Source organism: Chroicocephalus ridibundus, chromosome 1, assembly GCF_963924245.1.
Source record: "Chroicocephalus ridibundus chromosome 1, bChrRid1.1, whole genome shotgun sequence".
Lineage (NCBI taxonomy): Eukaryota > Metazoa > Chordata > Aves > Charadriiformes > Laridae > Chroicocephalus > Chroicocephalus ridibundus.
In genome coordinates this window covers 177933015-177960912 of record NC_086284.1, presented here as the reverse complement: position 1 = coordinate 177960912, position 27898 = coordinate 177933015, and the positions used below count along the sequence as shown (strand labels likewise).

General features: G+C 37.8%; 1 protein-coding gene across 7 annotated transcripts in view; it reads left to right on the top strand.

Annotated features, from left to right (window-relative positions):
* Window positions 1–27898, top strand: part of NAV3 (neuron navigator 3) — a 566306-nt gene that overhangs the window by 374031 nt on the left and 164377 nt on the right. For all 7 annotated transcript variants that reach the window (XM_063322883.1, XM_063322884.1, XM_063322882.1 and 4 more), the window contains 2 exons: window positions 321–373; window positions 26519–26591. In XM_063322883.1, the coding sequence (XP_063178953.1) occupies window positions 321–373; window positions 26519–26591 (126 nt within the window). The remainder of the gene's footprint in view (window positions 1–320; window positions 374–26518; window positions 26592–27898) is intronic.

The window sequence follows — 27898 nt, the reverse complement described above, 5'->3', positions numbered from 1 at the left end:
TTATTTTGCAGGGGCTGAAGAATTAGCAGCGACCTCCTTCGCACTTCCCCCTTTGCATGATTTGGCATGTGGAAGCAACTGCTGCTAACAAGAGTGTTGTTACTGTACGACTGAGCTTTACTTAGAAAGGAGCTCTGTGTCAACAAAACCCTGTGCACTTTATTGCTGTGTCTTTTCTGTTCTTCTTGTGATTATTTTTTTTTTGTGGTGTTTTTTAGGTCTTCTTTTTTTTTTCTTTTTTTTTTTTTTTTTTTGGCCAGGGGGTGGAAAGTTTTATCTCATTGTTTACTTCTGCTTTTCTCCTCACTGTTTTTGTTTAGCAAATGAAAAGGTTGAAGATATCAATGGCTGTCCCCGGAGCCAGTCTCAAATGGTAAGAATAAAATATATTTTTAGTTTGCGTTGGCACCTCTGCACTTTCCTAAAATGCTTTTTAATAATGATTTATTTAAACTGTGAATATTCTGTCCCATGTTTACCATAAAGTCCTAATTCTCATATAGTGTTCCTGGTACTTTTTTTTCCACGTGTGCTTAGTGTTTGTCACTTCATTTCTGTGCTCACTAACTTTGGGTCTTGAGGTAACCCGGCAGCAAAACTTCATCGCTTCTAATTAATCCAGAACTGCCTTAGCATACCTCTTCTTCTGATGAGCCAGATAATTTCATTTAACTTCATTTTTAAGGGCAGCAAATCCAAGAACAAATTTTTAAGTGGAGTCTTTGTGTCTGGAAAAGTGGTTTGATGAACAAGACTTGCCAAATTATTTTTGAATATAAATAGCCTTTTGAATTGTCCACTGTAAAGTCCAGTTAGATGCACTGACTCCAAGACTTTCAGAAATAGCACTTTAGTCATATAACTCTCTGAGCTATAGCTGGCAGCTGCTTAAAGACATTTTAATACTCTCAGGCAAGAAGCATTTTGTGACTGTGATTCATATGGAGTCTTATTAATCTTTTACTGTGTTTATGGCTAGTCAACTACATTTAATAAGATAAAGCCTCCTTAGAAGGCTGTGGAACTGACAGGAACAAAATGTGAGTCTCGGCAACATCACCATGCATTTACTGAATCATTTGCAGTTCCAGTCATGCTCCCTCATGCTGAGAACTTTGTCTTTCTGTTCACATCCAAATAGTACATGAATAAGGTGCACAATTGTGTAGCTGGCACAATTGGAGTGTAATGATTTGGATGAGCTTGCTAACAGCAAACTGCTGAAGCCAGGCTTAAAATTGGAAATGGAGTAGAAAAAAATAATTTGCGATTACTCAGAGCATTTTTTAAAGGGGGGAGGTATTTGCAGCTTTTTTGTGCAAAGCTGCAAAAGGCAAAAGGAAAACTTTTGAGTACTGGTGAAGTCAATAATCGGGTCTTTCGGTTCTTACTTTTCAAAAAATGTGCAGATTTAGAATAAGGTTTTTTTCTCTGGCTTCCAGGCTTTTTGAAACAGTCCATAGTAAGAATATATGCAATTTCCATAATAATAGTTATTATTTTAATTACTCATATTACAGCAGCACCTAGTGGCCCCGGCTGAGAATGTTGGGAACTCCAGTGCGGAACTCTAATATTACACACACAGATCGAGAGATAATCACTCTCTTCTTTAATCACATTAAAACCTGCCATTCCAGACAGACAAGACAAACAAGAAGAGACAAAAGCACCGAAAAGTGATATGATTTCCCGAGGTTATGTAAGTGCTTAGTGACCATCTAGGATTGCTTAGGGACCCACCACTCTGATGTCTATCGAGCTTCATTTCCATGGGAGAAAGCCAAGCTGCAGAGAGAATTATTCTCCCTTGCAACGTGTGCATCTCCAAAGCAACAACGTTTGTGTACATTCCCTGTTGATAGGCACATCTTTATGTGGCATAGGGATTCTGGATCTCATCTCTGGCTCCGCTGCAGTGACGGGTAAAGGAAGCATGGTGAATACATGACCACCCCACAGCAGAACCTGTGGGAATCTCGTTGTATCCATCTTCCTCCTCCCCTAAGCACATCTCAGCTCAGCCAGGCCAAAGACTATGTCTCAGGTGCTCTGGGTCTCAAACCAGGTGCTTCCAACACTCCTGTACACAGTCATACATCAGTGCTTGCAGAGTGCTGAAGTGTCACCTTTAGTCCCTTTAACTTTATAGAAATAGAATATATTTTTTTCATCCTTCTTTGATTCACTCTCTTTACTGTATTGCTTTATCTCTACAGTCTGATCAGATTATTTTCCTGCCTTTTGACATACCAATTTTATATTACTGATTTCTTCAACTGAGATAGGAAATATACAATGTACTGAAGCTAAAGTAGTTCAAACTTGTCAGTTTTCCTCTCAGAGCATCTCAGAAACCTCAGGTACTGAGTCCGCTCTCCATTGGTCTCCTTTGGATCATGCACTGGTCTGGCCTAGCTGAAGGCACTATCATATTGCATTTTCAGGTAATTTCCCTTGGCAGTGCATAATTTTGTTAGCCCACTTAGTAAATGATAGGCCAGTTCTCTTCTCCTTGTAGCAGTGGACTCTTGGGTGTTTGCAATATGCATGAAAAAAAATGTAACAGTGGTCGAAGCTAGTTCACATGTTTGACATGTGCCAATATGTAGCGATATGTCCTGTCAGGATTTGTCAGAACATCAGCCATCAAATCAATAACAGTCATGATATACCTATAGCATGCACATTAGCCATTCATTCACCGCTTTCATTTTAACATTTTTAGTATATAAACCTCAAGAATCCCACCACCCTTTTCTTTCACATATGTTTTCATGATCTTTGCTCTTATAATTTGCAGTTAAGGACAAATGTTTTCTGTATTCTTCTGCCATTTGATACCCTTCCCAGGAGCTGATGTTTAAGACGTCAGCTTAAAAGAAGCTAGAGACCACTGACATGGATTGTCTGCTGCTGGAAACACTTGATATTCTCTGTAGATTATATTGATATCAATTTATGATTAATCACTACCAATATTCCCAAGTTCTGTTCTACTCACCATTTGGTTTTCCTCTTGCCAATGGCTTCATCTTTCAAGTGATTTTTAAGGCATCTCAATTCAGCTGTTACCTTAATTTGTAAACATCTTTTAATTTTTATTTTTTTTTTAAATATGTATATAATGCTTCTTTTTTAGTCTTCTCTTAGCTAGGTCTGTTGCAATGTCTTGCACTCTGTGCTCGTCTTGGCAGTGATACATGAAGTACTTGCAGACAAGTTGAACTGGCTCCACAGGTCCAAGTTCATAAAAATTAAAACCTGTGAACCCCAGCAACATCCAGTTTCTGCACAGTTAGCTTTACCAGGATCCTCATGGCTGTCATTATGCTCTCACATTTGATGTTGCACACAGCATTTGAGAACCTGAGATGTACTGGGGAATAAATTATTTCGTATTCAAATCTCAGAAACTTTAAATAAATGAAACTTGCAAGAGAATTGGCAAGACTTGCTTGTTTGCTGGGTAAATCTACTGTGGTAAAAAGATTTTGGCATTTCTTATGAATGCCTTTAATACAGATAATAAGGATTTAAAACTCTGTGTATTATAATATACATTGTCTGTCTACAGCATCATAGAGTCTTCTCCTTGCCTTGCCTATTTTTTTCTTCACAGCTCTGCATTCAAGGAGGACTGTGGCACTGCAGCCTTTTTTTCATCATCTCTTTCAAGGCCTTCAATGGAAAAAAATGCCACATTCATATCTATATTTTCCTTATATGAATTATTCCATAGGTCTTTCAGTTAAGGAAAGACCTAGAATCATCTTTCTTTTAGAAGATAATGGTCTTTCAAGGATTTACCATTTGATACAACAAAAAGCTAATTCCTTTCTGCTTCTTTTATAAGCCATTTATTTCTTTAATTTCTGTTGTAAGTTCCCCATCATTAGAAAAAGCAGGATAGTGTCCTGGGTAGAAAATGTTACAAACCTTTTCTCTAACGGTCCAAAGAGAAAAAAATCAGTTGTGTTTTTTTCTTCCTGTATATATTAAAAATGTACTGGAAGATCTCCGGTGTTTTGTCTCTAAACAGATCATGATAAAGATATAGTAAGCATACAGAGTATCAAATTTAATCCATCCTGGGATTGTCAGAGAAAATGCACGAGAATCGGAAAATGTTGGACTGAAAATCTTTTTATGGTGATATTTGCAGTATTGTCCCTTGAGAATTTCACAAAACTAACATTTCTGTTCTTTCCTCATGCAATTTATGGTGCTTTCAGCTGCATAAATAGTAAAAGAAATTCAAAGTTGCCAAAAACTTTAAGTACATTCTTTTTCAAGTTGATTTTTCCTTCAGAGGTTGACATTGTCTTATTAGCTGGTTTTGCTTCCTTAGAATTAGCTCTTGCTATTTTCTATGAGAACTGTCTATGCCAGTGCACATCTATGTACAAAATCATCCTTAATTGTAGTTGGTGGCAGGGGTTTTCTCATAATTATTAAAGGGCTGGAGAGACTCTTTTTATTAAAAGGCTCCTAATGAAGCTATTTTTCATTTTGTCAATCTTATCTGTGGCACAGTTTTTTACCAGTTTGTGTAACCAAAGGTATGCTTCAAAGGTAATTTTTGTAGTTTAGGATACAGACATGCTGCAGTCAAACAGAGGTAACTGAGTTCAATAAAAATACAAGTCTTGCTGACCACATCCTGGAAATCGAGGGAGTCGGAAAAGGTGTTGGAGCTGTAGCACATTGCCAAATGGATATGAACATGTAGTAAAAAGCTTTACTTAGCAGAGCTGACACCACCTCTGAGTGAGGAGCAGTGCATCTGTTAAAAGTGAGGATCAATGTGACTATGTGCAGCACTAATAAGATAACTTCTACAACGTTATATTTGATTTCATCAATAATACCTTTAAAAATCTGTTAAAAATTGAAAATATTTCAGAAAACGGCCACAAGAATGCCAGCAATTTTGCTATATTCTATGAGACTGAAGAAAAATTGTGTATCTTAACCAAAAGAAGGTGGAGTGAGTGAATGAGTCTCTGCTTAACCAGGGAACATTTTTGTGATAGAGAGAACTTTCTATAACATAGTTAAAGTGTGTGAAGCTTGAAGCTGAAGTAGAACAAAGTGATCATGTCTATACTGGTAGACATCACTTTGTAATTTATTGGGTGGATGTGCTTCGTAGTGTTCGTGCAGTCCCACAAAAGCCCCCTATGGCTCCCTCTCTGATAATATGCTTGGGTTTTTCTCCAGAGGAAGCCAAGGTTGCAAGCAGATGAGGTGCATGGAAGTCCCTTCCTAGCAGGGAGTCAGCCCGTGGACAGGATGAATAGATGGAAACTGGAACTGTTAAGTCTGCCACAGAGTATACCCGCCCTACAGTATGTATACTTCCCTTCAGTATAGACACCTGCCTTCAGACTTCCTCTGACAGGGCTGTGCTGGGCAGACACTGTTGAGTAGCATCCCTCGGTATCCAGGAACTTCAATATCCAAGGACGAGAATATCAGCCTTAGTATTCCAAATCTAAAAATTGTTTGTGAAAAACAAGATAATTTTCTATAAAGTAAGCACTGTAGGTCCCACTGAGGCCCACAGAATTCCATATGAAAATCTGTGGGTATGGTTATGTGGAGCTCTTTGAAGCCTGAAAATATCATCCCTCTGTTCACTGGCAAGTGGGTCCACATGAGCTCTTTCACTCTGCGCAATGTTGAACTGTGTGGGAATCTTCTGGCTTTGCTGGTGCAGTTGACGACATTAGTTAGCTATATGGATTAGAGATACACTTCCCGTGCTTTGGAGCAGCTGCAGGTGAGCCTTCCACACAAGCATGACACTTGAAATGTGTACAGAAATTTGGCTAAGTGTAGAAATATGGTCCCTTACAACTGGAAATTCAATCTGAGTTTTGAAAACTAATCCCAATTCCTTTCACTTGCAGGCCAGTTTCTTCTTACAGTGATACCTGTGTGATCCCTTTTTTGTTTAAATCCTGACTGTCACCCCATGGCTATCAGTGGATCTTCACAGATTTCACAAATGGCTATTATGGGCGTTTCGTGAAAATACAAGGGGATGGCACTCTAGTTTTGTCAGTTTTGCATGTTTGATGTTCTTAAGTGAATGGAACACAAGACAGTAGCCTTATTCCTGTTTCCATGGTGCATGCTTGCATACTTAGTTTTCAGAATTTAAGTGAATAGCCTGAAGTGTGTTAATTGGAGTCTATGCACCTCCATATGATTGGGTGTAAGAGAAGTAAAAGTATTTCACTCTAAAAAGGAAGGGTGTCACTGGGCTTTTCAGGTTTTCAGTAAGTTTTTAAAGTTAGTTGAAATAGCTGTGGTGGGGGATGGAACCACAGGCAAGGGGTCGGTCATAAGCTGTTTCTCAGACATCCCCATAAATGCCATTAACAACTTGTTAGGAATATAAACCAAGGAATAACTGGTCAGTGTTTGCAAAAAGACATTCTGTGATTCGCATCCCCCAAGGATCTTTGCTTATGACTCATTCATTATGTTCACGAAGATCTGGAAAAAGGCATGAATACCAAAATAACAAAAGAGTTATGCAAATAGTTACTCAGGATAATGAAATCTAAATCTGATATGAAGGCGTAGAAAGATCTTGCAATTCTGAATAAAAAGATGTGTTGAACTCCTGTTACCCTTTACCAGTGAGACGTTAACAGGTAGGCATAGATTTTTCTTGATGATGAGCTGATTGCTCTATTTTGGGGGAGATTCAGTTAGTGGGTACAAAACTCTGTTTAAAATGTGGTCAAAAGGAATGGCTTCTCACAATATGAGCAGGACAGAGTCAGAAGCTCATTTTTCTATCCTCTGGTAGGCAAGGGGTATCTGGGATTCAATAATGTAGCCTTTAAGAGGGAAAAAATGAAAGTACTTTTAGAAAAGGATGACGGGTTCACAGCATGATATCTAGGGAAGTGATCTCAGTAGAGCCAGAGAAAAAAAAAATGGTAGCAATTAAAATCTGAGCTCCTGTGAGATGTTTCCTGTGTTTATAGATAGGAAAGATCATATTTTAGCTGCGTTATGTAGAAAGAATCTGCAAGACATAGTCATAGCTTGTGTGTGGGTGTTTGGGGGAGAGTAGATTTGAAGAATATGCCCAGGTGTTAGGTAAAGGACTGCGTGGAAAGGATCAGAAGAAGATTAAGAGTTTTGTTCGCATTGGCAACTAGTTAGAAAGATGACTTTAATTTGGATGTGAGGATTCAGAGCATCGAAACAGAGAGAGAGATGAGATTTTCTTTCCAGTGATACTATAGTTATATTCTAGTTTACTGTAAACTAGATATTTGGCATTGGTCATTGGACCAATGATATTGGTCATTGGATATCTGGCATGCCCACATTGGGAATATACATACTTATTTTTATTTACCAGGGAAATTTTCAATCTATACCATCAAAACCAGCACATAGGGGCCTTTACTTTTTGTACAGATCATATGTACAGCCATGAGAAGGCTAGTAAGCATAATTTCTTCTTAATTCTGTCAACATCCTGGCAATGCAGATCAAATGCCATGTCTTTTGTCTTCTTGTGTACGCTTAGCATGGGAATTTCCAGTATCACCTTAAAATTCCCCTCTGCTCTCCAAGTCTCTCTCTCTGCCAGGTGAATTATAAAGGACCTGGCCACATTGGAGATGAGCAGTCATGTTTGCGTTACAATGGGAACTTTCTCTTATGGGCTTCTCCAGGTAAAGTAAAAGACCGTCTTCATCTTGGAGACCTGTTACCTCTTGGAGGAGACCCTGATGTGCCTTAATTAAAAGGCCACGCTTGGATTTCTATTCCCATTGATAAAGGCAGAGTTTGGACAACGAAATAGATCAAAAGGCTCCAAGTTGCTATAGACAACTGCCTGTATTGTCCATACCTTTGTGCGGCCTCAAGCCAGAGAGTTACCCAGAGGGGAGTTTTCTGAGGATGTTTTGCCCTTGGTGCAGCTGAGCCTGTGCCTGCATGTCACCCAGCTCCCAACAGTTGCAGATCTTCCCTGGACTTTTTAAGCCGTGACTGAAGTATCATTCTCCCCATTCCCTGGGAAGAATTTGTCGTGGTAATGCACAGCTTATACGTTCTTGGGCGTCCCTCCTCCCTAAGGATTTACTTACCAGTTAATTCTGCATTTCTGAATCCAGCTCTTGTGGTTTGGCAGAGTAAAGCCTCATACAATTCTTTGTTTTGGGAGTGTGGGTGAAATACCCATTGGAAACACACTGGTGACAAATACTTCTCACAGTCTGTTCTCTCCTGTGGCGGTGGCAGTCCTGGACTGAAGCAAGCAAGACTGTTACAGCTCCATTATCAAAGGATCTAAGCAGATGCTTATCTATGCATCCTCAACATGATACATATTCAGATTTCCCATTTTCTGATGATAGTTTCAGGTAGACCCATACAAATTTTTACTTAACTAACAATACTTTTTGAGATTCCTCACTAGGTAGGAGATTTACGTTCATCTCGTATGCTTATTGGGATTCCCAGGAAAGTGCTCAAGACTGTCATGGCCAGGAACATGTCTTAGCTACCGTTCTGAAGATTTTTTCTTGGACAAGTCCTCTCATTTCCTAGGAAGGTTCGAGTGAGATCTCCCCTTTGAGAACCAACCTCATTCCCACACCCTTCCACAGTGACTATCCTCAGCTGTTCCAGGGAAGACTACTGGACATGTTTGATACGTCTGGCCATTTGCAATACACTGTGCAGTGTGCAATGTACAAGATGGCTTCAGAACGTTTACAATTTGTTTGGTATTCACTGAGTATTCAAGCTGAGGTCTCCCATATTTCCTTGGCTGATGATAGCAATGTAACTACCAAGATGCATTTTCATTTAGCTGTTCTGTCCAGGTTTACCGGGCCCTGAAGCTTATTCCTGCTGTCTGAGAACTCCTGTGGCACACAATTCATATGTCATGTCCTGGATCTCAAAGTAGCGAGAAATAATTATCAAGCCTTCTACACATGTATTCATGTTGCTACATAAAAGTAACGGGGATGACAGCAGGAATTTGTATGAGATCCTCTTCCATGTGTAGGGAAGTGGCCACTCTGTTGGACCAGCGTACTGAGCATCAGGTTCTACCTGACTGCTTTTAATTTGCTCAAGGCACTGAACAATTTGGAGAGTGAAATAAGCCCTTTCAAACTCTTGAATCACAAATGATAGGTGCAGGACAAAATTTTAGAATTTGGCCTTCAGGACTGGACTCTCACTCTTTGTTTTAGACATCAACAAACCCTTTTTATAAACTTGTGTATGCCTTACGGGGGTCCATGGCATTACTGCGTAATCCCATATGCCACCAAATTTAAAAATTCTCTGTCTAACATCAATGCATGTAGGTATATCTACAGTGCAGATATACAACAAGATGGTGCAAATTGAAGAATAGTTACAGAAATTAACAACTCCTTCATCAGTGTAGAAATTGAAGTGTATTTTTTGTTTGCAGATGAAATTAACTTGACATAAAGACTGGAGTAAAAATGAAAATTAGAGTATCAAAAATAGAGCTGTGTGGCACCCCAAAAGAAAAAAATTAAAGGGAATAATGAGGGTCCATCTAAGGATACGTTGTGGGAATGATTGTGTCAACATGAATGGAGGGAATAAAGAAAGAAGAGAGGACAGAATTTCAGCAAGGGTAAGGTTAAAGATGTTAATGTTAGAGATGGTTGACATTCAAGGATGAAGATGTTGGAATTCTAGCTCCAAGTTTTGCTGAAAAGAGATTATTAATGTTATTAACATATCTAGTTTGAGTAAGAGGAGAGACAAATGGCAAATTGGTTTAGCATGGAACTGGCAAAGGAGGGATTCCAACTGCTTTTGCGAACAAACTAAAATTTCTAAAAACTATAAATGTAAGAGAAAATATAGATGAGGTGAGAGCTGGACAGACAACTGTAGTCATAGTTGCCTTTTTGTGAGAGACCAAACATTTTTAATGTGAAGGAAAGAGAAAGCCAAAGAAAGGATGTGAGAAATGCTGCAAGTGTTAGATCTAGTAGAGCATAAAGGAAGGGAAACTTCACCCATCCTGCCTAAGGATGCTACTGGCTTGGAACGGAAGGGGAGGAGAAGGCAACCAAATCATCACTTTTTTTGATAGGATTTGATTCTGGTTTGGCTTTTGGTTAGACCTCTTTATTCTGCACTGAAAGAAGCAGTATTCTTTACATCCAGAGAAGATCTGAGAACATTAAAAGAACCACAGGATTTATGACAATCCCTCTTCACAGAACAGCTCAGAGTTACTCACTCACATCAGGCAGTGAGATGCATATTCCCCTGAGTCACTCACATTTGACTGTCTGAAGTCATAAAAGAAAATGCCACAGGAACACATCCTGGGTATTATTTTACTAGGCTGGATGAAGTACATTATTCATTAAATATAAATCACATGCAGTTATTAGCCTTTTTGTTTAGGCTTACAAAGTCCTTGTCCTATTAATGTGTGGGATCACATGAGAATAACTCATCTAGATGTTAATGAAATAATCATGTCATAAGAAGTACTTATACTGTGATGATATCAGTCTCTATGAAATCTACTGAGAAGTTAGGTTAGTGATGGATTTGCTTAGTTAGGGGTAGGATTAGGAGAATGCACATTTTGCTTCTGTAGACCAAGATTGCTGAACACAAAAAGATCTTTTTGTTCCTTAAAATCTACTATTTCCCTTAACACACACCCCTTTTTTTTTTCCTTAGCATTTCCTTGAAAACCCCCTCACTTTAATCTGCATCTGGAATATGCCAGTACTTCCATGCCTCTGAGGTGTGCCCATCTCACCCATTTCTTCTCCCTCATTTCTTCTCCCCATCCCTCAACTGTGTTTGTCAGGAATGTCATTTGATCAGAAACTCATTCTGTTAAATGGTATTGGGAGGATATGCAGAGATGGAATACTGGAGAAATGTATGCATCAGGAGTAGTTGGTGACATACACTCTGCAAGATTTATTGTTTGAAGAGATGCGGTTGACAGTCTCCCCACTTCCCCCCATCTGTAGTTAGCTTTCTACCATCTTCAATTTTCTGTTGTGTTTTTTTTTTCCTCAAAAAGGTCATGCGAACATTCCCTGAAGTTTTGGAATTGATCAAATATATATTTGTGATACAGATGCTTAGACAAAGAGATGATGAATAAATGGCCTTGAAACCTCCATTAATAGACATGCACTGCAAAGTTTTAACACAAACATGCAGTTAAAATACATACACACAAATTGACTATAACATGCATTTTAGAAAGCACCTGTTGGTTATAGTCATTAATACATTTTTCCCAGGATAGCAGCAGCAGGATTACAGTAAATATGTGTGCTTCATGATGGTGTATTTTTATCATCTTCTATAGGGAGAGTATGTTATAAATACTAGGAATGTCTAGAATGTTTGTTGGATTTAAAAATAGAGAAGAAAGTGCGTGATGTTTAGCTGAACAGCAAAAATGCATATTTAAGCTTTGCGAGAAAATAAACAATGTCACTGAAGTGGTTTTATTTTACAGTATATCCAAACAAGGCTTTTGGGTAGTTTTGAGATTTTGTCAGTTTTCTAGATTTTTATCAAATATATGATTATTTTGGAACTGTGGCAAAAGGCCAGTTCTGTTATGGTTACAGTTGAGGACTTACTTCTATTTAAAGATTTTCTAACCACTCCTTTTAAGATACTTCTGCTTAAATTATCTTATAATTTTGTGTGCTGTATGTTAGTTAGGGAAGCTTATTGTTCCACGTCTGTGAAGCCTTCAAGTTTCCTCAGAGAGGTAGACTTTTCACAAAAGAGCATGTCCTAAAGTTGAAGCAGAGTCCCAAGGTCTCTCACTCATCCTTCTTCCTAAGATAATCGGCCACTGCCTATCTTGACAATGGTGAATTCTGCAGCTTCAGTAACATGGAAGACTCTCAAGAAACAATGCGGGCATGTGTTTCAGTGTGTAGTGCACACATACACAGACGTGTGTCCATGTGAAGTACCTTGTCTAGTTCTGATGACCCCCCGGTGATTTTATTGACTTTGAAAGGCATTTAAGCCACTCTCCCTGCCTCTCATTTGTGAATGGTTTATGGGAGCTTTGAAATTCTGGGAGCTTTGATGCACTGTTGTATTTTCTGGACATCTGTGAGAGTCTGAGACGGCCATTCTTCTGGAGTTGGTGGAGCTACTATCTCTGCTCCTTAGGGTGAGTCCAGATTATGTTTAGACAAAACGCACTGACCCTAATTTTGAGATTTAAGCATTGAGGCCTGCAAACAATAAATCAAGGCATGCAACAAGTATGAATATTGCCATCTTTTATTTGGTTGGGCTGGGAAAATCCAACTACTGGGAAGATGTTTTAGTGGAGATACAGGAACTGCGCAACTGTCCATAAAATGCTGTCTGTGGTGTAATGTGTAAAGCAGCAGAGGGTGCCAGAAAGCAGTAAGTTGTGGCTTCCATTGTAATTAATGGAAAAGGAAAGGGATTGTAACTAGCAATGTTAGGGTGGAACAGGGTTTGCATTGCGAATTCGGCTGCTGAACAGAGGGAAGAAGACACACTTGTAATTTTAAGCACTCAAATGGGCTTAAAATTAAAATTAACGCTGCCCAACAAATTGTCAAGCTTTTGGAGGTATTGTGTGGTACGTTATGCCTAGGTGACAATGCTTTTCGCTGAATCATCTTTTAGCAGCTATACATACCCAGAATTTCAAAGCTTGGCCCTACAGCAAAAGAGGCTGTAAGACAGGAGGATAATAAAGTAGCACAGAATGTCCCAACGATGTAGTTGTTACAAGTTGTTGGCTACTAATTACAAGCCAATGTGGTAACAAAAACCACCCTGCCCTTCTACATTTGTAATTTTAAAACTCATTAAAAAAGACTTGACAACCTCCCCCTGCTCTCCTGCTGGAAAGTAAAATACCAAATATTTGATGCCAAATAAAGCTTTTTCAGCAATATTGCATTACTTCCAGAATATAATACAATTATAATGTTAGAGAATGAAGGGAAAGAAGAGAAAGGTGCATACTGAAATTATTATGATCAGTCCAGATGTATTCTCTCACTCTGCCATTGATCTTTGCTGGAACAGGAGCTGCCTACATCTGCTGCAGCTAATGTCAGCCTGTTTTGTAGAAAGAATGCCAAATCTGCTTGATTCTACAGTGTCTTTTACAGACTCACCATTTTGGAGTTCCTTGACTTTTTTTGGCCCATTCGTCTCCTCTTTTCCCAGTATCTGCAGTTATTGCGTTAGAGGGATTAAAAGGTACTTCTTTGCCTGCTCCTTCAGTATTTGTTTATGCACTACTGTTGGGGTCACCACTTATTCCAGGAAATGTCAAAATGAAGCATGTTGGATTTCGCAGAAAACAATCTTCTGTCTACTATCATGATGTACACGTCCATGGGACTGGTTGCTGAGTACTCATGTTTTTTTCATTGATTGCAATTGCTGCTCTGCCAACCTGCTCCTGCTGTCAGGAGCCCGTGGATCTCACCAGTCTGGAATGGCACGAAGTACCGTTGGGCAGCTGAAACTCTGTGTTAGTGAAGACTTCGGCGCCACTGAACTGGATTTAAATACCGATGTTAGCTCTAAATATAAACTCTGTTACAGCTGGTGACCCTCTTATAGTCAACACTATTAAGGTACACACAGGTAAATTGGCTTTAGCTAGCAGTAGAACAGGCAAGTTATCACAAAGGCTACTTATTTCAATAGCATTAACTAATCCCTTCCCATGTAAAGGCTCTTGATCAGGTTAATGAAAATATTAACACGATCTTCTTATGTTTTTTTTTAAATTTTATTTTATGTAACTTGTCTGTTTAAATTCACTGTGATCTGAAATATAATATACAAATGGTTAGAATACAGTACAACCATTTTTGTTTCAGTAGAAATAAATAGTATAAATACAGTAATCTATTTGGCAGCTTTCTGATGTGCAGGAATTATTTAAAACACTCCTAGTCTGAGGAGTCTGCTGACCATATGATCAACAGATGATCATATGACATAAATCAGAGCTATACTTATTTTAAGTTGAACTTATTTTAAGTTGGCCCAGTGTCTGGATATGAATTAGTATGGGCAGGGTTCGGTTTCAGAGTCAGTCCAAGATACTTTTTTTTTTTGTTAGGACTTGATTGGATTCAGTCTCACAAACTGATCACAAATAATTTTTGCTTTTTGAAGAGTTTATATCAACTTAAAGCATTTATTTACATAGGCAGTTCTTAGCAATCCTTTCAGGTGACATCCTGACCAGCATCAAACCTGTAAAGTCCAGAAAGTTAAATCTGAACAGTCTTTCTGAAACAGAAATATGTTTGTATTTTAGCTTGTAGCTTTTGGCAGTCTTTAATTCTGTAATAATTAGAATATGCTTCGTTTAGGCTTGTATTGTCAGCTAATTGGAACCTTGTTTGAATTATTCATACCTCTTGATTCTTCAGAGTTTCTTTGGAATTACAATGGCAGCGTACCAATGACATTTCCCTCTAGGGAAAAAATACCACAAGAATTTTCTTTGTCCCAGGGTTTCCACACTTGAGAGCTGAGACCTATTTGTCTGTGAAACAAATAATAGTTCATGTAGTTAGATAGCTACAGTTTTGTGTCTTCTAATTGTACACGTAACTAGCTAACCAACATCCCAGGCTAATGGACTTTTTTGCCTGTCACTTGCAGATTTTCTCAGTAATTCCTCACAATAGTAACTTTAAATTAGGGTTGGGGTTTTTTTTGAAAAATCTCTCACTTAGTTCAGAGACATATCAGCAGCAACAGTCCACAGTAAACATATGCACAAGGGTGTCCTCACAGTTCTTGTATACATAAGGCTTCTATTTGGATTTCTTAGCATAAACAGTTTTGAAAGATTTATATTGCTACACCGTATAAATTAACGTATTTGAAGATATGTGCCCCCTCCAAAGCCCAGTAAATGCTTATTTTTCAAGTTATACTGGCTGTATTTTGGAACTTGAAAACACTTGGATAACTATTTAAAACATTGCTTCCTCCTACACTTCACACTTTGTTGGCTACAACTGGAAGTGAAGTGACAGCAAGTAATAAGTGCTTGTTCAGGCCTCATTTTATAGGCTCGAGCACTTCCGATGTTTCTGTTATAACATTTGGCTAAGAACTCAAGAAAAAATCCTGGCCCCATTGAACTTAAGAGCAGATATCCCATTGCCTTCCATGCCTCCAGGTGCTTTTATTTTCCTTGACCGAGAATCTAGACACAAGATCCTGTGAAAATGTGGAAAATGCTTCCCAAAGTTATGAGCGTATAGCAAAGAGATAGGTAACTGTTAAGGCTGTTTATAAGCACAGTATGAAAACATACACAGCATGACTTAATATTTCTTTATATATTATTCTAAACATGGTATAAAATACAATGCTCAGGTACACTAGCAAAAGTGAAAGCCTGAATCTGAGTCTTTTGTATTATCCCTATGGCTTTTGAAGATGTCTGGTTTAGTTTCAATAGTTTTAATAACGTGTGACATCAATTCATCATCGATTTCATTTCTTTTGAGACTTTTTCTTTCGGGTTAGGTCAATTTGAGTCAGTAATATGCAAACTAAACATAAAGGAAAAGCAGTGACTTATACGTTCTCTCCTGTGTGTATCTTCCCAAGGACTTCAAGTTCCAGGTGGACGACCACCCCATAACTTTAGACCTACAGAAATCTCTGGGCTGTACTTTTAGAGGTTGCTAGTAACAAGTAATTTTATCACTTTTGTTTCGATGAGCTCAATGTTCTATAAATATTTTTCAGGGTAATATGCAAAATATATCTAATTAAAAAAACATCAGAATGCTTATAAAATCAAAAGGCAGGACAGGAGCAAATTGTCAGTGTCTCTCCTGCACAAGCCGTAGCATTATGGCTTCTGGTGTAGTCAAGAGGAAGGGTTCAGAAAGCATAAAGTGCATCTGGATGGGTTCCATTTGCAAAGTTCAAGGGATGCAGTGAAATGCCCCATAGTTTACCTGTTTACTTATCTTTTAAGGGGTTCATCCTGTCACTGGTTGTAATTGCCCTTATTTCTAAAAGCTGCTTTTCTGGATGAGCTAAATGAAGTCGCTGTGTACTAAATAGTAGTGAAAGAGAGAACTGGAATGCTTTCAAAGGTTTAATTAAATCTAGTAAATGAACACTCTGTTGTAGACTCTCTTTTGACCTAATGGAGAGAAACTCCTCTGTTTTAAAGAAGTGTGCAATTTCACATTGCCCTCCAATTTTCTGAAGTTGCCAAGTTCCATAAATATTTAGATATTGGTACCTTGCTGACTCAGAAGTGTTGCATAACTAAAAAAAAGTTTGTAGGCAGGCTCACTAAAATGATGCATTACTTTAAAAAACACTTGTTTAAACAGAGTTCCTTTTATCATTGCCTAAAAAACGTCCTCCCAAGGTAGCATTTATCTTCAATTTTGTGTTCTTAGTGCATGTGTAGGGCTCTTTCACGGTGGCAGTGGCCACAGGCCTGAAGACGTGAGAGCACTAAAGTAGGGAGTTACTTTGAGTCTCTGAAGACAACTTTTGCCTAAGCCTTTTCTTTTGATCCATGCTGCTTTAGAGTCATATTTTAGCTTTCTAGGAAATTCATGCAAGATATTGAAATACTTTTATGGTTTTCTGAATCCAAATCCAGGAGTCTGTTCAGAACCAAATCCAGCACTGTATTCTGATCAAAAATCCAACACTTTCTCCTCACAATTTCTATTATAGCAGCAGAAAAGCACTTCAGAAATTGCCGTTGTTGTATTTTGTGCTTTACAACGTCTGCTGTGAAGACTACTGTCTAGACTATTCTCTACTGGGTAGAGCAAATGCAGACAAGACACAGAAGGAAGAGTGGATAAGACAGGAAGACAAGACAAGCAAGGTCACACCGTTATATAGGTGAACAGAGTAAAATTTTGCATTCTTCTCTTATGTGTTTTTTGGGGTGTTTGTAGATAGAGTTTTTTTGGGTTTTATATGAAAATGATCAGCAGATATTCATAAGGATCTGTTTGGTCATCTAAAAAAATTATGATTAGGATTAATGCTTTTATTTAAAATAACTGAATTAATCATTAGCTTGTTGATGTGTACAAACAGAAAAAACCCACCCAGACACAGTGTATTTGACGTTGCAGAGATTATCTCTCATTCACCCCAAGCATTCCAAGCACCAAGTCAGGGGCTAGGTGAAAAACCTGCAACACCAATTGTGGCTTTCATGTTCCTGACAGGACTGACAATAATACATGCCAAAAGGGATCCATTTCCCACTGTAACATTTTCTTAAAAACAATACACACCCCAGCTCGTACTCTGACCTCAACTGTGACCTCATACATTCTTTTATCAGCAGGTCAGTACATATGTCTGTTGAATTCTCCAAGTATTTGAGAAGTTAATTTGTTTTCACATTTCTGGGTTTACTGGTGATATTTCATGTTTGGAGTGCGTGTTGGAAGAATTTGACGTGCGTGTTCCTTAATATCTGTTGGAAAAGGAAGTAGAAGGTATTTCAGTTTTAAATAACACCATCATCCTTTCCCCAAAAAATAATGAATAATTAAATAACTCCAGCATCATTTCCTAAAAATTTTTGCCTAGGAGGCCTTCCACATACCAGTAGTTATTATTCTCTAAGGTAAAATTCTCCCCAGATGCCTCCAGTAAATCAGTTTTTAATTTGCATATATGGTCTCTTATTGCAAAGTCAGTGCTGAGTTTGGAACAGTTTTTTGGACTGATGTTACCTAGGTCACTGATAGTTATTTTCATTAAATGCTCCTTAAATTATTCTACTGCAAGTAATGAGGAGTTTGTTAGAAAAAAGTTACGCTGAATGCGTGTGCATGTCAGTGTATTCTGCTTAACACCCTGAAATTATTTATAATTTCCATAGGAAAATGGAATGTGCCTTGCATCTGGGTGAGGTAACAGGCCACGTGCAACAGCAAGTCAGCAGAACGCATTTAATATCTCCCAGCAGGACTGCTAACACCTGTTTTATCCGGGTGGGTTTTCAAATTTACACCACCCATGGAAACTTGACGTTGCCTTCCAGTATAGTTACACAAAATTATTGCAATAAGCTGCCACGTTAGGAGCTTGCGGGAAATAAATTATCAGAACAGAAATAATGTGATTTTTAAGTCTCTGCTCTTCTTTGTACTTTTGCAAGTTTTACTGGAGAGCTTGTTTCTCTTCTGATTTTCCCTTCCTGCAAATTTCCCCCATTTCTACAAGGTGACCTGAGAAATCATGGCAAATTTCACCCAGTCTCAGTAGCCTTCGGTTAATGGAACGCTGCAACATTCAGCCTCCCATATCGGCATCTTGTACGGAGACTGCAAATTTGAAACTAAAGAGGTTTCTCAATAAAGGTGCCTGTAAGGTTTGCATTACTCTGGGCCACACTTCTTCCCATCGCATTTCCTTCAGGGTTTGGAAGTATCTGAGTATCTTCTCTGCTCTTCAAAGTGCCCTTACGTAGTAGTAGTAGTAGTAGTAGTAAAAACAGTGATATTTTTTATTACGTAATAATACTATGTACAGTTTCTTTACAGGGAATCTTGATGGAAACGTAAGACTTTCAGACAGTCTTGCTCAATAATCAAACTCTTCTAGTATGAATGTATGAATACATATATATGTTAATAAGCATACCCAACTTTAAACATGCAAGAGACACAAGAGACAAGAAAGCAGATGGCTTGCTTTCAGATGTGTTAAACTAGCTTAACCTGCGCCATATCAAAAGAAACCGGTCTGCTCGTTATAGTTCAACTATAACACTTGTAAAATGAGACCATAGGAGTTTATTTCACATTGTTCCCTTTGAATGTATTTAACCCTACTCTTGTTCTGGCTAAAGTAGAGAAAAATTGAGAAAAAGTGTTTTCTGTGGCAGGATCCTTCCTAGGAATCAGCTGTTTTGGATAACTTACAGCAATACAGTGCAGTGAAAATTATGTAATTTTCACTACAAAAATTTTGTGAATACAATAAATAAAAGTTCATGACAGCTTTTCCCAGAAAACAGGTAAATCAACAACAATGCCAAACTGAATGCAGTGCATGGCATAGAAGGTGTTTCTTATAATGATTGAGGTTACTGATTGGTACTTTCATAAATAATTAAAATGAATCTTATGATATGTTATAACAAATCATAATGGCTTACTTTTTATAGATTAGATATTTTTTTCCCTACAAAATATATATAATTATAAATGCATTAGGGATTTTTTATATTTTAATTGTATTACCCTTTGCAAGTATTTCTAAATAGGTGAGCAAACCTTCAGATGTGCCGAACATTTATTTTTAAGTGAAGAACAATAGCGGGTTCTCAATGATGAATATTGTTTCAGTCATCATTTAAGAATCACCTAGACTCCCAAACAGGGTCGAAAATGTGGCATTTGAAGAATGGATAGGCAGAGGAATAATGGGACTGGGCAATCCATTTTCGGTATACCAGTTTTAATCTGGAAAGATGCTTTTGACTTCAGTTGAACCTCCGTGGTGTAAGCCAGCAGTCACAAATGGGCACTCGGGGCCGATACTCAGCCTGACAAAATCATAGTACGCGTAGATATGTACAATGTAAGCATGATAGTAAGTGGAATAGCAGGCAGTGCATTTGGTTACCACTTGCTTGAAATGGAGAAAGTCCTTGACTAATTATTTTTTTTTTGGTCTATTTTGTACATAGTGAAAAAGCTGAATGTCTACCTGCCTTGTTTACGTAGTCTGGCTTTGTTAAACAATCTTAGTAATAGCACTGTGTATAAAAATATATGTCTGTATAGAACTGCAAGCATATTCTCTTTATATCTCTACCTCATAGCTTTTTATCCCTGTGCTTTAAGGAGAGGCAAAGCAGGAATGCAAACTAGTGAAACCAAAGGCAAACTAAAAATCTGGGCGTTTCCCACACCACAAGTGAGTTGTCAACAAGTCACAATGTGTGCAATGGATGAGTCAATAAGGAACAGAAAGTGAAATAGACTTGTCCTTCTCAATCTCTGAAAACAGCTTTAGGTGTAGCAGGTTGTGCAAGACTATACATTTGGTCAAAATAATAGACCTTTTCAGTAGTGTGCGTGTGTGAGGTTTAAACAGGTATGTGTGAGAACATACCTGACCAATTCTCACACTGTTCTCTATTAGGTGAGGGAAGATCAGAGTTTAGGCCATGCCTACCTTGAAATATTTTCCAGTTTCTTCCAGTGCTTTCTATATAAGTAAGTCTACCATGGACGGTTTCCCGCTCTCACAAGCTCCAACATGCACACCAACAATGCTTTTATCCAGGTGTGAAGGTATCTCGGTTGCTTGCCTGAATCTATGGGGTTTTTTTAGAGCCTGTAATTAAGACCAGATAACTGGCATTTCACCTACTACTAAAAAAGTAGCGAGAACTCAAAAGCTAGTGCATCTCCTTCCATGCTTGGTTCATGTGAAAGCCAGACAGGCAAATCTCTTCCATTTTTCATTTTATCCATTTTATATAGCATGTGTATTGTGGATATTCACAGTCTGTGATGCTACCTGTAAGGCCTGAATTGTATTTTTATTTGATTTTGATTCTACTGGTGCTTTAGAACTTGAATGAGAATGAGCTGTGTAATAATAATAAATTATTTTCGAATTCTGCATTTATTTAAATCCATTGACCTCCACAAATTTTGTTAGTGATGAATATCCATGGGAAAGAAAGTCAAATACAGGTCTCTCAACTCAAGTTAATACTCTGGGGAAATTTAGGAAGAAATCTTGCTGGTAAAGTGTGTTTGAAATACAGTTACTGTGACAAAGAATATCCCATGCCGCAATACTAATCTCAAAGGACTCCTCTTTAATATTGGTATTAAAAAAAAAAAAGAACAAATACTGAGAGTTTTATGGAGTTTCTGTACTCTGGAAGGTGACTATATATGTGACTCTCTGGGTTTCTGTTGTTATATATGTTAATATACAACATATATAACATATATATGAGTATATATGTTACTCTCTGGGTATTCTGTGGAATATTACCATGGGTGTCCCTAATAAGTCATCAGCAACACTAGAAAACTTCTACAGGGCAAATCCTTTGCCAGATTTTATCTGGGGCTTTGGGTCGTGAATCAGAATGTCAAAACACACACAGAGCTATGGAAGATTGCGCTGATTGAAGTGCTAACAAAATTACTGGTTTAATTTTGCTGCCAAAATAATCAGGAGTATTTTAGGAGCATATATGTAATGAAACACTGTCATAATAAGGTGTCATATTTATAAAGGTGTCCCATTCTTCAGCAGCAGGAATCCAGCACGAAGTAGACAACAACTAACTTGTGTTTGTGTCTATATGTTCTTGTAAACTGTATTGCCATAAACTTAACAAAAGAGTTGGTCAAACCATGTAATTTTTCAGAGCTTCTTGTAAATACAGAAAACATTATGCTGTATTAGTCATCATTACTTGTCTTCTGAGCATCCCACAATTAAATTTATGTTTGGAAGTGAAGAAAGTGTTGTCTGCCAGACAAAAGAGATGAAAGCTAATCTTGGTAACAGCAAAAATAATTATAATAAATAGACATATTCTATATGTTGAGTCACTGGTGAGTACAATCCCACAAATGAGCTCTTCCTGTAAGTCTGCTAACTGCTGGGTATTAAGTACTACTGTTTATCTACATGCAAGTCCCACAGTCTGGTTTAGTGATTTATTTCTGTCAGTAAAATTTCAAATAGCTTCCAGTCAGAAGCAGATTACCCACAACTACGCAATGTAATATGTTACAGCAGATTTGCAATGTATCTTCTTTGTATGCCATGTAATGTATTAATAGTATTATAGTTGTGATATTGATGCTTATTTGTACATCATCATTTGGACTATAACCACTTAAAATATGAGCATAGAAATGTCTTGGGTCTTACTAATATTTATGGTGTAAGTATTTCAGGTGCTTTTTCCATAATGCGATGCGTATGAACAATATTAAAATGATTTTATTTATGAAAGAGGCTTAATATATTGTCAGCGTAACTCAGTAGGCTTAATTTAAAAGGCATCAAATGGTGTTATCTACCCGATGATGCCCACAAATCTTAATTCCTAAGTTATCATCCTCGTACTGAGTTTATCTGCACCCATGATGCTGGAGCGACTTTTCAGAATTGGACACATTATTCTTGAGTTTTGGTAAGGAAGTGATTGTATTATCAGAGATAGGTTCTTGTTACCTCTGAAAAGCAATCTCGCATCGTACTGATTGACTTTCAACATGGTTACTTGAATAGCTAAGTAGACAAATATCTACATGGTAATGAAAGTTTATTATATCATTAATTCTTTATCCCATTTATAGGTTTTAAGATTTTTAATGTGGCAGATCTGCTATTCAACATAATGCCCTTCTTCCACTCTTTTGGACATTTAATATAAAATAAATGCCTTGGAACACAAAACTTTGGTGATTGCCAGTGATGGAGAGCTGTTCAGCAACAGCCTGATCTTGGCAACATCTACCTGTTCAAGCAAATGTGCAAATTTCAGTCACTTTTCTGTATCTTGATATGTAAGATTTGGAGTCAAGCTGTATATCCTGAATTCAGTACTGTAATGAACTATATCTTCTGCTACAACACTTTGTAATTCTGATGATGCTATTTGTGCTAATGAGGAACATCAGCTCTTTTATCAACTGGTGCTTTTTGCAACCAAAATTCACTACAAAATTGTGGTCATATGTAAGATATAAAATTTGTCTGGCGTCTATGTTAAGTGTTACACTGCAAAATCTTCAACCCTTGATATATAAGCAGGTAGAGTTCTACATATGCAGTGTCAGCTCTCGGAAGAGTTTACCCCAGTGTATAATAACCCCACCACTAACTACTTAAATAAACATGGACTCCAGGGATTCATACCACTCTTGATTGAAACAGTATTGAGGAGTGGAAGCTGCTTGAAATCTTTTAGAACTTTTGTAATTGCAAAATTACTCTCATCTGTTAGTAAGTTTGAATAAAAAGTGTTTGGGGCTGCTAGGGTTTGAGTTCAAAGAATAACTGTGGTTTGCCAAGGCAAGAAGTAGGTAATTAAAGCAATGTTTGGAGACATACTGAAAGCTTCAAAATGGGACAACTTTAAGGCTAACATTTTCTAGACTGGAGAGGAAAGAAAGTGAAAATAACCCAAGAATGTATTAATGTATGTCTCATTGAATCTTCTAACAGTTCCTGAGAGTTGTAGTAACTGCAGTTATTATCAGAAAACTGACTGTAAGAGTTATTTTCTGACATTTTCAGTGTATTATGTGGCTATGAGTTGCCACACCAAACTTGCTCAATTCGCAAGTCAAAACAAGACTTTATTCTAAGGCTAACAGTGCAACCACAGTCTATTGTCTGAAAGTTGGCCACTGCTGTTGCTTCATACATTACCACCAAGAGGGATGACTTTGGACCTTTGCGCTTCTACTACCGTCCTTTTGGTGAACTGTGAAGCAAAACAGAATTTGCTTTGTAGTTCTGCAGCATATTGAGTCATTGGTGTTAATGGTAATGACTAGTTTTGTCTGTGAGTTTCAGAGATGTGTCTTCAAAGACACGCTGTAGAAGTAGACACATAATGTAACCAGGTGCCATTGCTACAGGATATTTTTCACCTTAAATATATGTTAAGGTTTATGTATTAGGCTTACTGTTTACTAAATATTCAGTATTGCAGATAGACATTGAGATGTTTTCACAGCACATTAGGGTTCAAATGTTCCCTAATAAATTAGTTTTTGTTTATAGCAATGGTCTCCTGAACTACTGCAGAGGGCACATGCCCATTGCGAAAAACATCTTGGTTACGCTACGAGGTCTGCTAGGAAATATTGTTTCAGTTATTTGGGGGTCGATGCTGCTGACGTCAGTCTGATTCGTCTTTTTTTGGTCGGTTTTTTTTTTTCTTTTCTTTTTTTTTCTTTTGGTTTCCAGTACTTAGTTGTAGAGCAAAATTTCCCATCTTTGAAGTAGCTGATTCTGCATTATGGTTGATTTGAAAGTTCAAAGAGCCACCCAGTTACACAGCTAATATCCAAACAAATCTTCATTTCTTTTAAATTCTTCAGGACAGGAAAATTTCCATTCAAATCGTTTTCTTATGTGGTTGTCACCGTTTAAAGGTCGAGTAGAAATATTCTCATCGTGTGCATCATTTTCACCACTGATGCAGGGGTGTAGTTGGAGGTCAGGGCTGAGCCGTTGCCACCAGGAAGTGGCACCACCTGCCTGTCCCTCCTTCCCACCTCCCCGTTCCTCTCCCAAACCCTGCCTTACTCGGGCTGGGAGGCGCCCTCCTCTCTGCTGACTCCTGCGCTCGGGAAGCCGGAGTGACTAAAATACGATTTGCCTTTTTTGCTGGGCGAGTTTTCCGCGCGGAGCCAGCTCCCGGTGCCCTCAGAGAAGCGCTGAGGCCCAGCAGAGGCGGCAGAGGCCGGGCCCCGCGCCTGGGAGGAAGAGGAGGTGAGGAAGAAGCAGATCTTCCTATTTTAGCTGCAGCCAGCTTGCAACTGCCTATACTTGTGTCACATCTCTGCACCTTACAAAATTACTTAGCTAATTTGGGGGGGGGGGGGGCGCGGTTCACAGTGTAAAACTACAGAAGCGTGTAAGAAATGACAGAGTTAAGGCCTGAGTTTCCGCAGTTCCTGTGCTGGGCCAGAGCTGCCGTAACCCCATTGATTTTAGGATGGTTATTCCGCAGTCGCAGCTGCGCCGATGGGTGACACCTGCCAAACGGATTTATGAAAGCTTTCTGGTAAACCCCAGTTTTGGAGTGTCGTTAGCTAGTATCAGCTGCAGAGTTTGGGGTTTAGGTTCGGTTTTATTTTTTTAATTGTATCGGGGGAGAGATTATGTATCGTTCCCTATAAATGGTAGCACGTCCTTGAAAACAGGTGTTTGGAAAGACTTTTTAAAAGATGTGTTTAGTAATGTTTTGGAGTTTATTGCTCTTAAAAAGCACATCTCTCAAAATTTTGCAGGTGTTTGTAAGTTTATAAATATTACCTGTGGATCAAGAGAGTCTGTGTGAGCTTATAATATATACTTCTAGGGTCAGTAGCAAAAACAATATTTCTATTCCTTTTAGCCAATACTATTTTCTGAGAATAGTGGAAGAACTGCAGACATAGAAAGCTGGCAATAATAAAAGGCCCTCCTCCTAGGCCAGAAAAGGTACTGCCAAGGATCAAGTAGCTTTTATTCAAGGAATTAATTTACCCCTTATGTTTTGGTGTTTGAAAACTGTTGATATGAGGTATTGTAAAATGTGTAAACATTCAAATAAAATTAACTAACTGCATGGGCTTGATCTACTGCAGGCTTATGGTTTTGGTGTTGAGTGTTCCTTTTTTTCAATGTTCTCCAATGAAAATAGGTATTTAAAAAACATGGTTAAACATTTTGTTTTATTTTTGTGGTCCTAGTTGACACGAAAAAAATGCATCAACCTAAAAAATGTATTTTAAAATCAAGTCTGTTGAAGGCATTTGACATAGGACAGCTCTCTATTCATCATTTTTCTGTTTTCATAGCAGCATAGTTCTATACAGAGCTGTTACTTAATAGATTTTACATGTATAGCTGGATATTTGCTTCAGTGATCCTGGGAAGGCTGGGGGAATCATCTGGGGATGGTGACTCAAGAGAACATTTTGGAACATTCTGTCTCTCAGGTCTATTGAGATAGAATAGACACATGAAAAGAGTAAATGTGATTACTTGTTTTAGAGGCAGAAGTTTTATCCTTTTATTGATCTACATTTACTCTACATGTTCTTCTGTAATCTAAAGCTCTCTGTGGTACTGTAGTTTTCATCTAAACCACCAACAGAACTCAGCTACACTTCACTAAGTAAGCACTCTTCTGAGAAGCATAAACATTAAATAAATAAAAAATATTTAGGGTAAGTTTTGAAGGAAAAGACTAGGGAATAAACCACTGCTGTGACATCATTTTCACTGAACTCTACATCATCCCAAGGAAATAAATACCTTTGCTAACACACTTGTTGGAGGTTTTTGCTTACATTTTTGAGTCAACTCAGTCACCCCCATTTCCAGACACGTACTCAGTGTCTAATCCTCTATGGATGCTTTCATTGCTGGTTGTTTGTAGCACATAAAATCCAGTTTTATGTTAAGTAGGTGGGTTGCTGATTTGCCAGCATGCCATTCTGGATTGGGCATTTATGAATTGTTTTTAAGCACCAAAGTGGACAATGAAAGCTTTATATCAATTCCCCAATTAGCAGTAATCATTCTTGTTAAACTTTGGTAAAGAGCTGCAGTATGCAATGAATGTAAAGTATTCATTCCTGAGCTGTTTCTTTTTTTTTTTTTCCCTGGCATTTCTAGATTTTGTCAAATAGTCTTATGCTGCTTGTTATTTCTGTTCGTATTGCAGATTGAGAATGTTGATGTCTGCCTTAGCTTTCTGGCAGCCAGAGGCGTAAATGTCCAAGGTCTTTCTGCAGAAGGTAAGAGAAACAAATCATCAGAACAAATAATAACGGTGTGGGGTTTTTTTAAATAAGTTTCTTAATACAAGTTATTTGCACCTAAATACCAAACTCCAGCTGTCTTGAACAGCATGCAAATATAATTAGTGGTAGCGAATGAGAGAGAAGTTTAGATATCCTTTTAATTTTCCCTTGAAATTGAACCAATACATTTGGTAGGTTTATGAAGGCTGAATCGATGTTTTAAAATAATATTTTTTTCAATGACAATGGCATTAATCTTTTCATATTATTTCCACAATATTAGATAGGTACAGGGTTTCCCAAGCGTGCTTTTAAACTTGTTTATATATGGTATTCAAAACAACAAAAATGGATACGAGACTCTCAGTTACGTCAGCCTAGGGAAGACTATTTGTTTAAGCAAATTTAGTATTACCAGTAGTTCTGTCAGGATGAGTCTGAATATTATTGTATTCCTTTGATGTCATGCATTAAGTGAAAGAGTGAATGGTCTTGCTGCTTATATTATAGCCCTTTTTGCTGTATTTGTTACCTCAAGTGACTGCTTAATACAGTTACAACTAAGTTAATAAATATATTAAATCAAAACCACTAACATACCAGTTGTCTTAATTAGTATGTAATATTTGTCTTATTAATGTAAAATTAAGTCAGGTGGATATTTTATCTTGTAAGTTAAAAAATGTATACAAACATTTGTCCTGTAACTATTTAAGCATTTCTGCAAGGTGCTCTGCACCTTCAAAATCCCTCAGATTTCCATGGCAGCTGAAGGGAATAGGTATTAACATGATGCAACCCTATATTTTTATTTTCCTTTCAGCCCAACTAAAAGCTTTAAAAATGCATTTTTTCCAGAGATGATAATTTCAATTGAATTTTAGAAGATGCCCATAGAAAAAATTTTGAATGCTAACCACTGTTTTATTTTCAAATTAACTCAGAGTTGTTATCTTTCATTATAGTACCTTAGCAGAAGTATAATACAGCCACGTTATGTACTATCAGCTCATTTTAATTGTCTAATCATGGCAAGCCCCTTAACTGATTTAGAAGAACCTCTGTATCTGTATATACTGTAGATATGTTGATGCATGAGAACACTGAATATTTACACATTACTGTTCATCTCAAACCTATTTAGAACTTGAATTTTTTAGTGCAGCCTCTTTTTACTTGCATATGAAAAACAATCAAATGTGTGAATAGCACGAATTTATTTCACAGAATCATAGAATGGTTTGGGTTAGAAGGGACCTTAAAGATCATGTAGTTCCAACCCCCTGCCATGGGCAGGGACA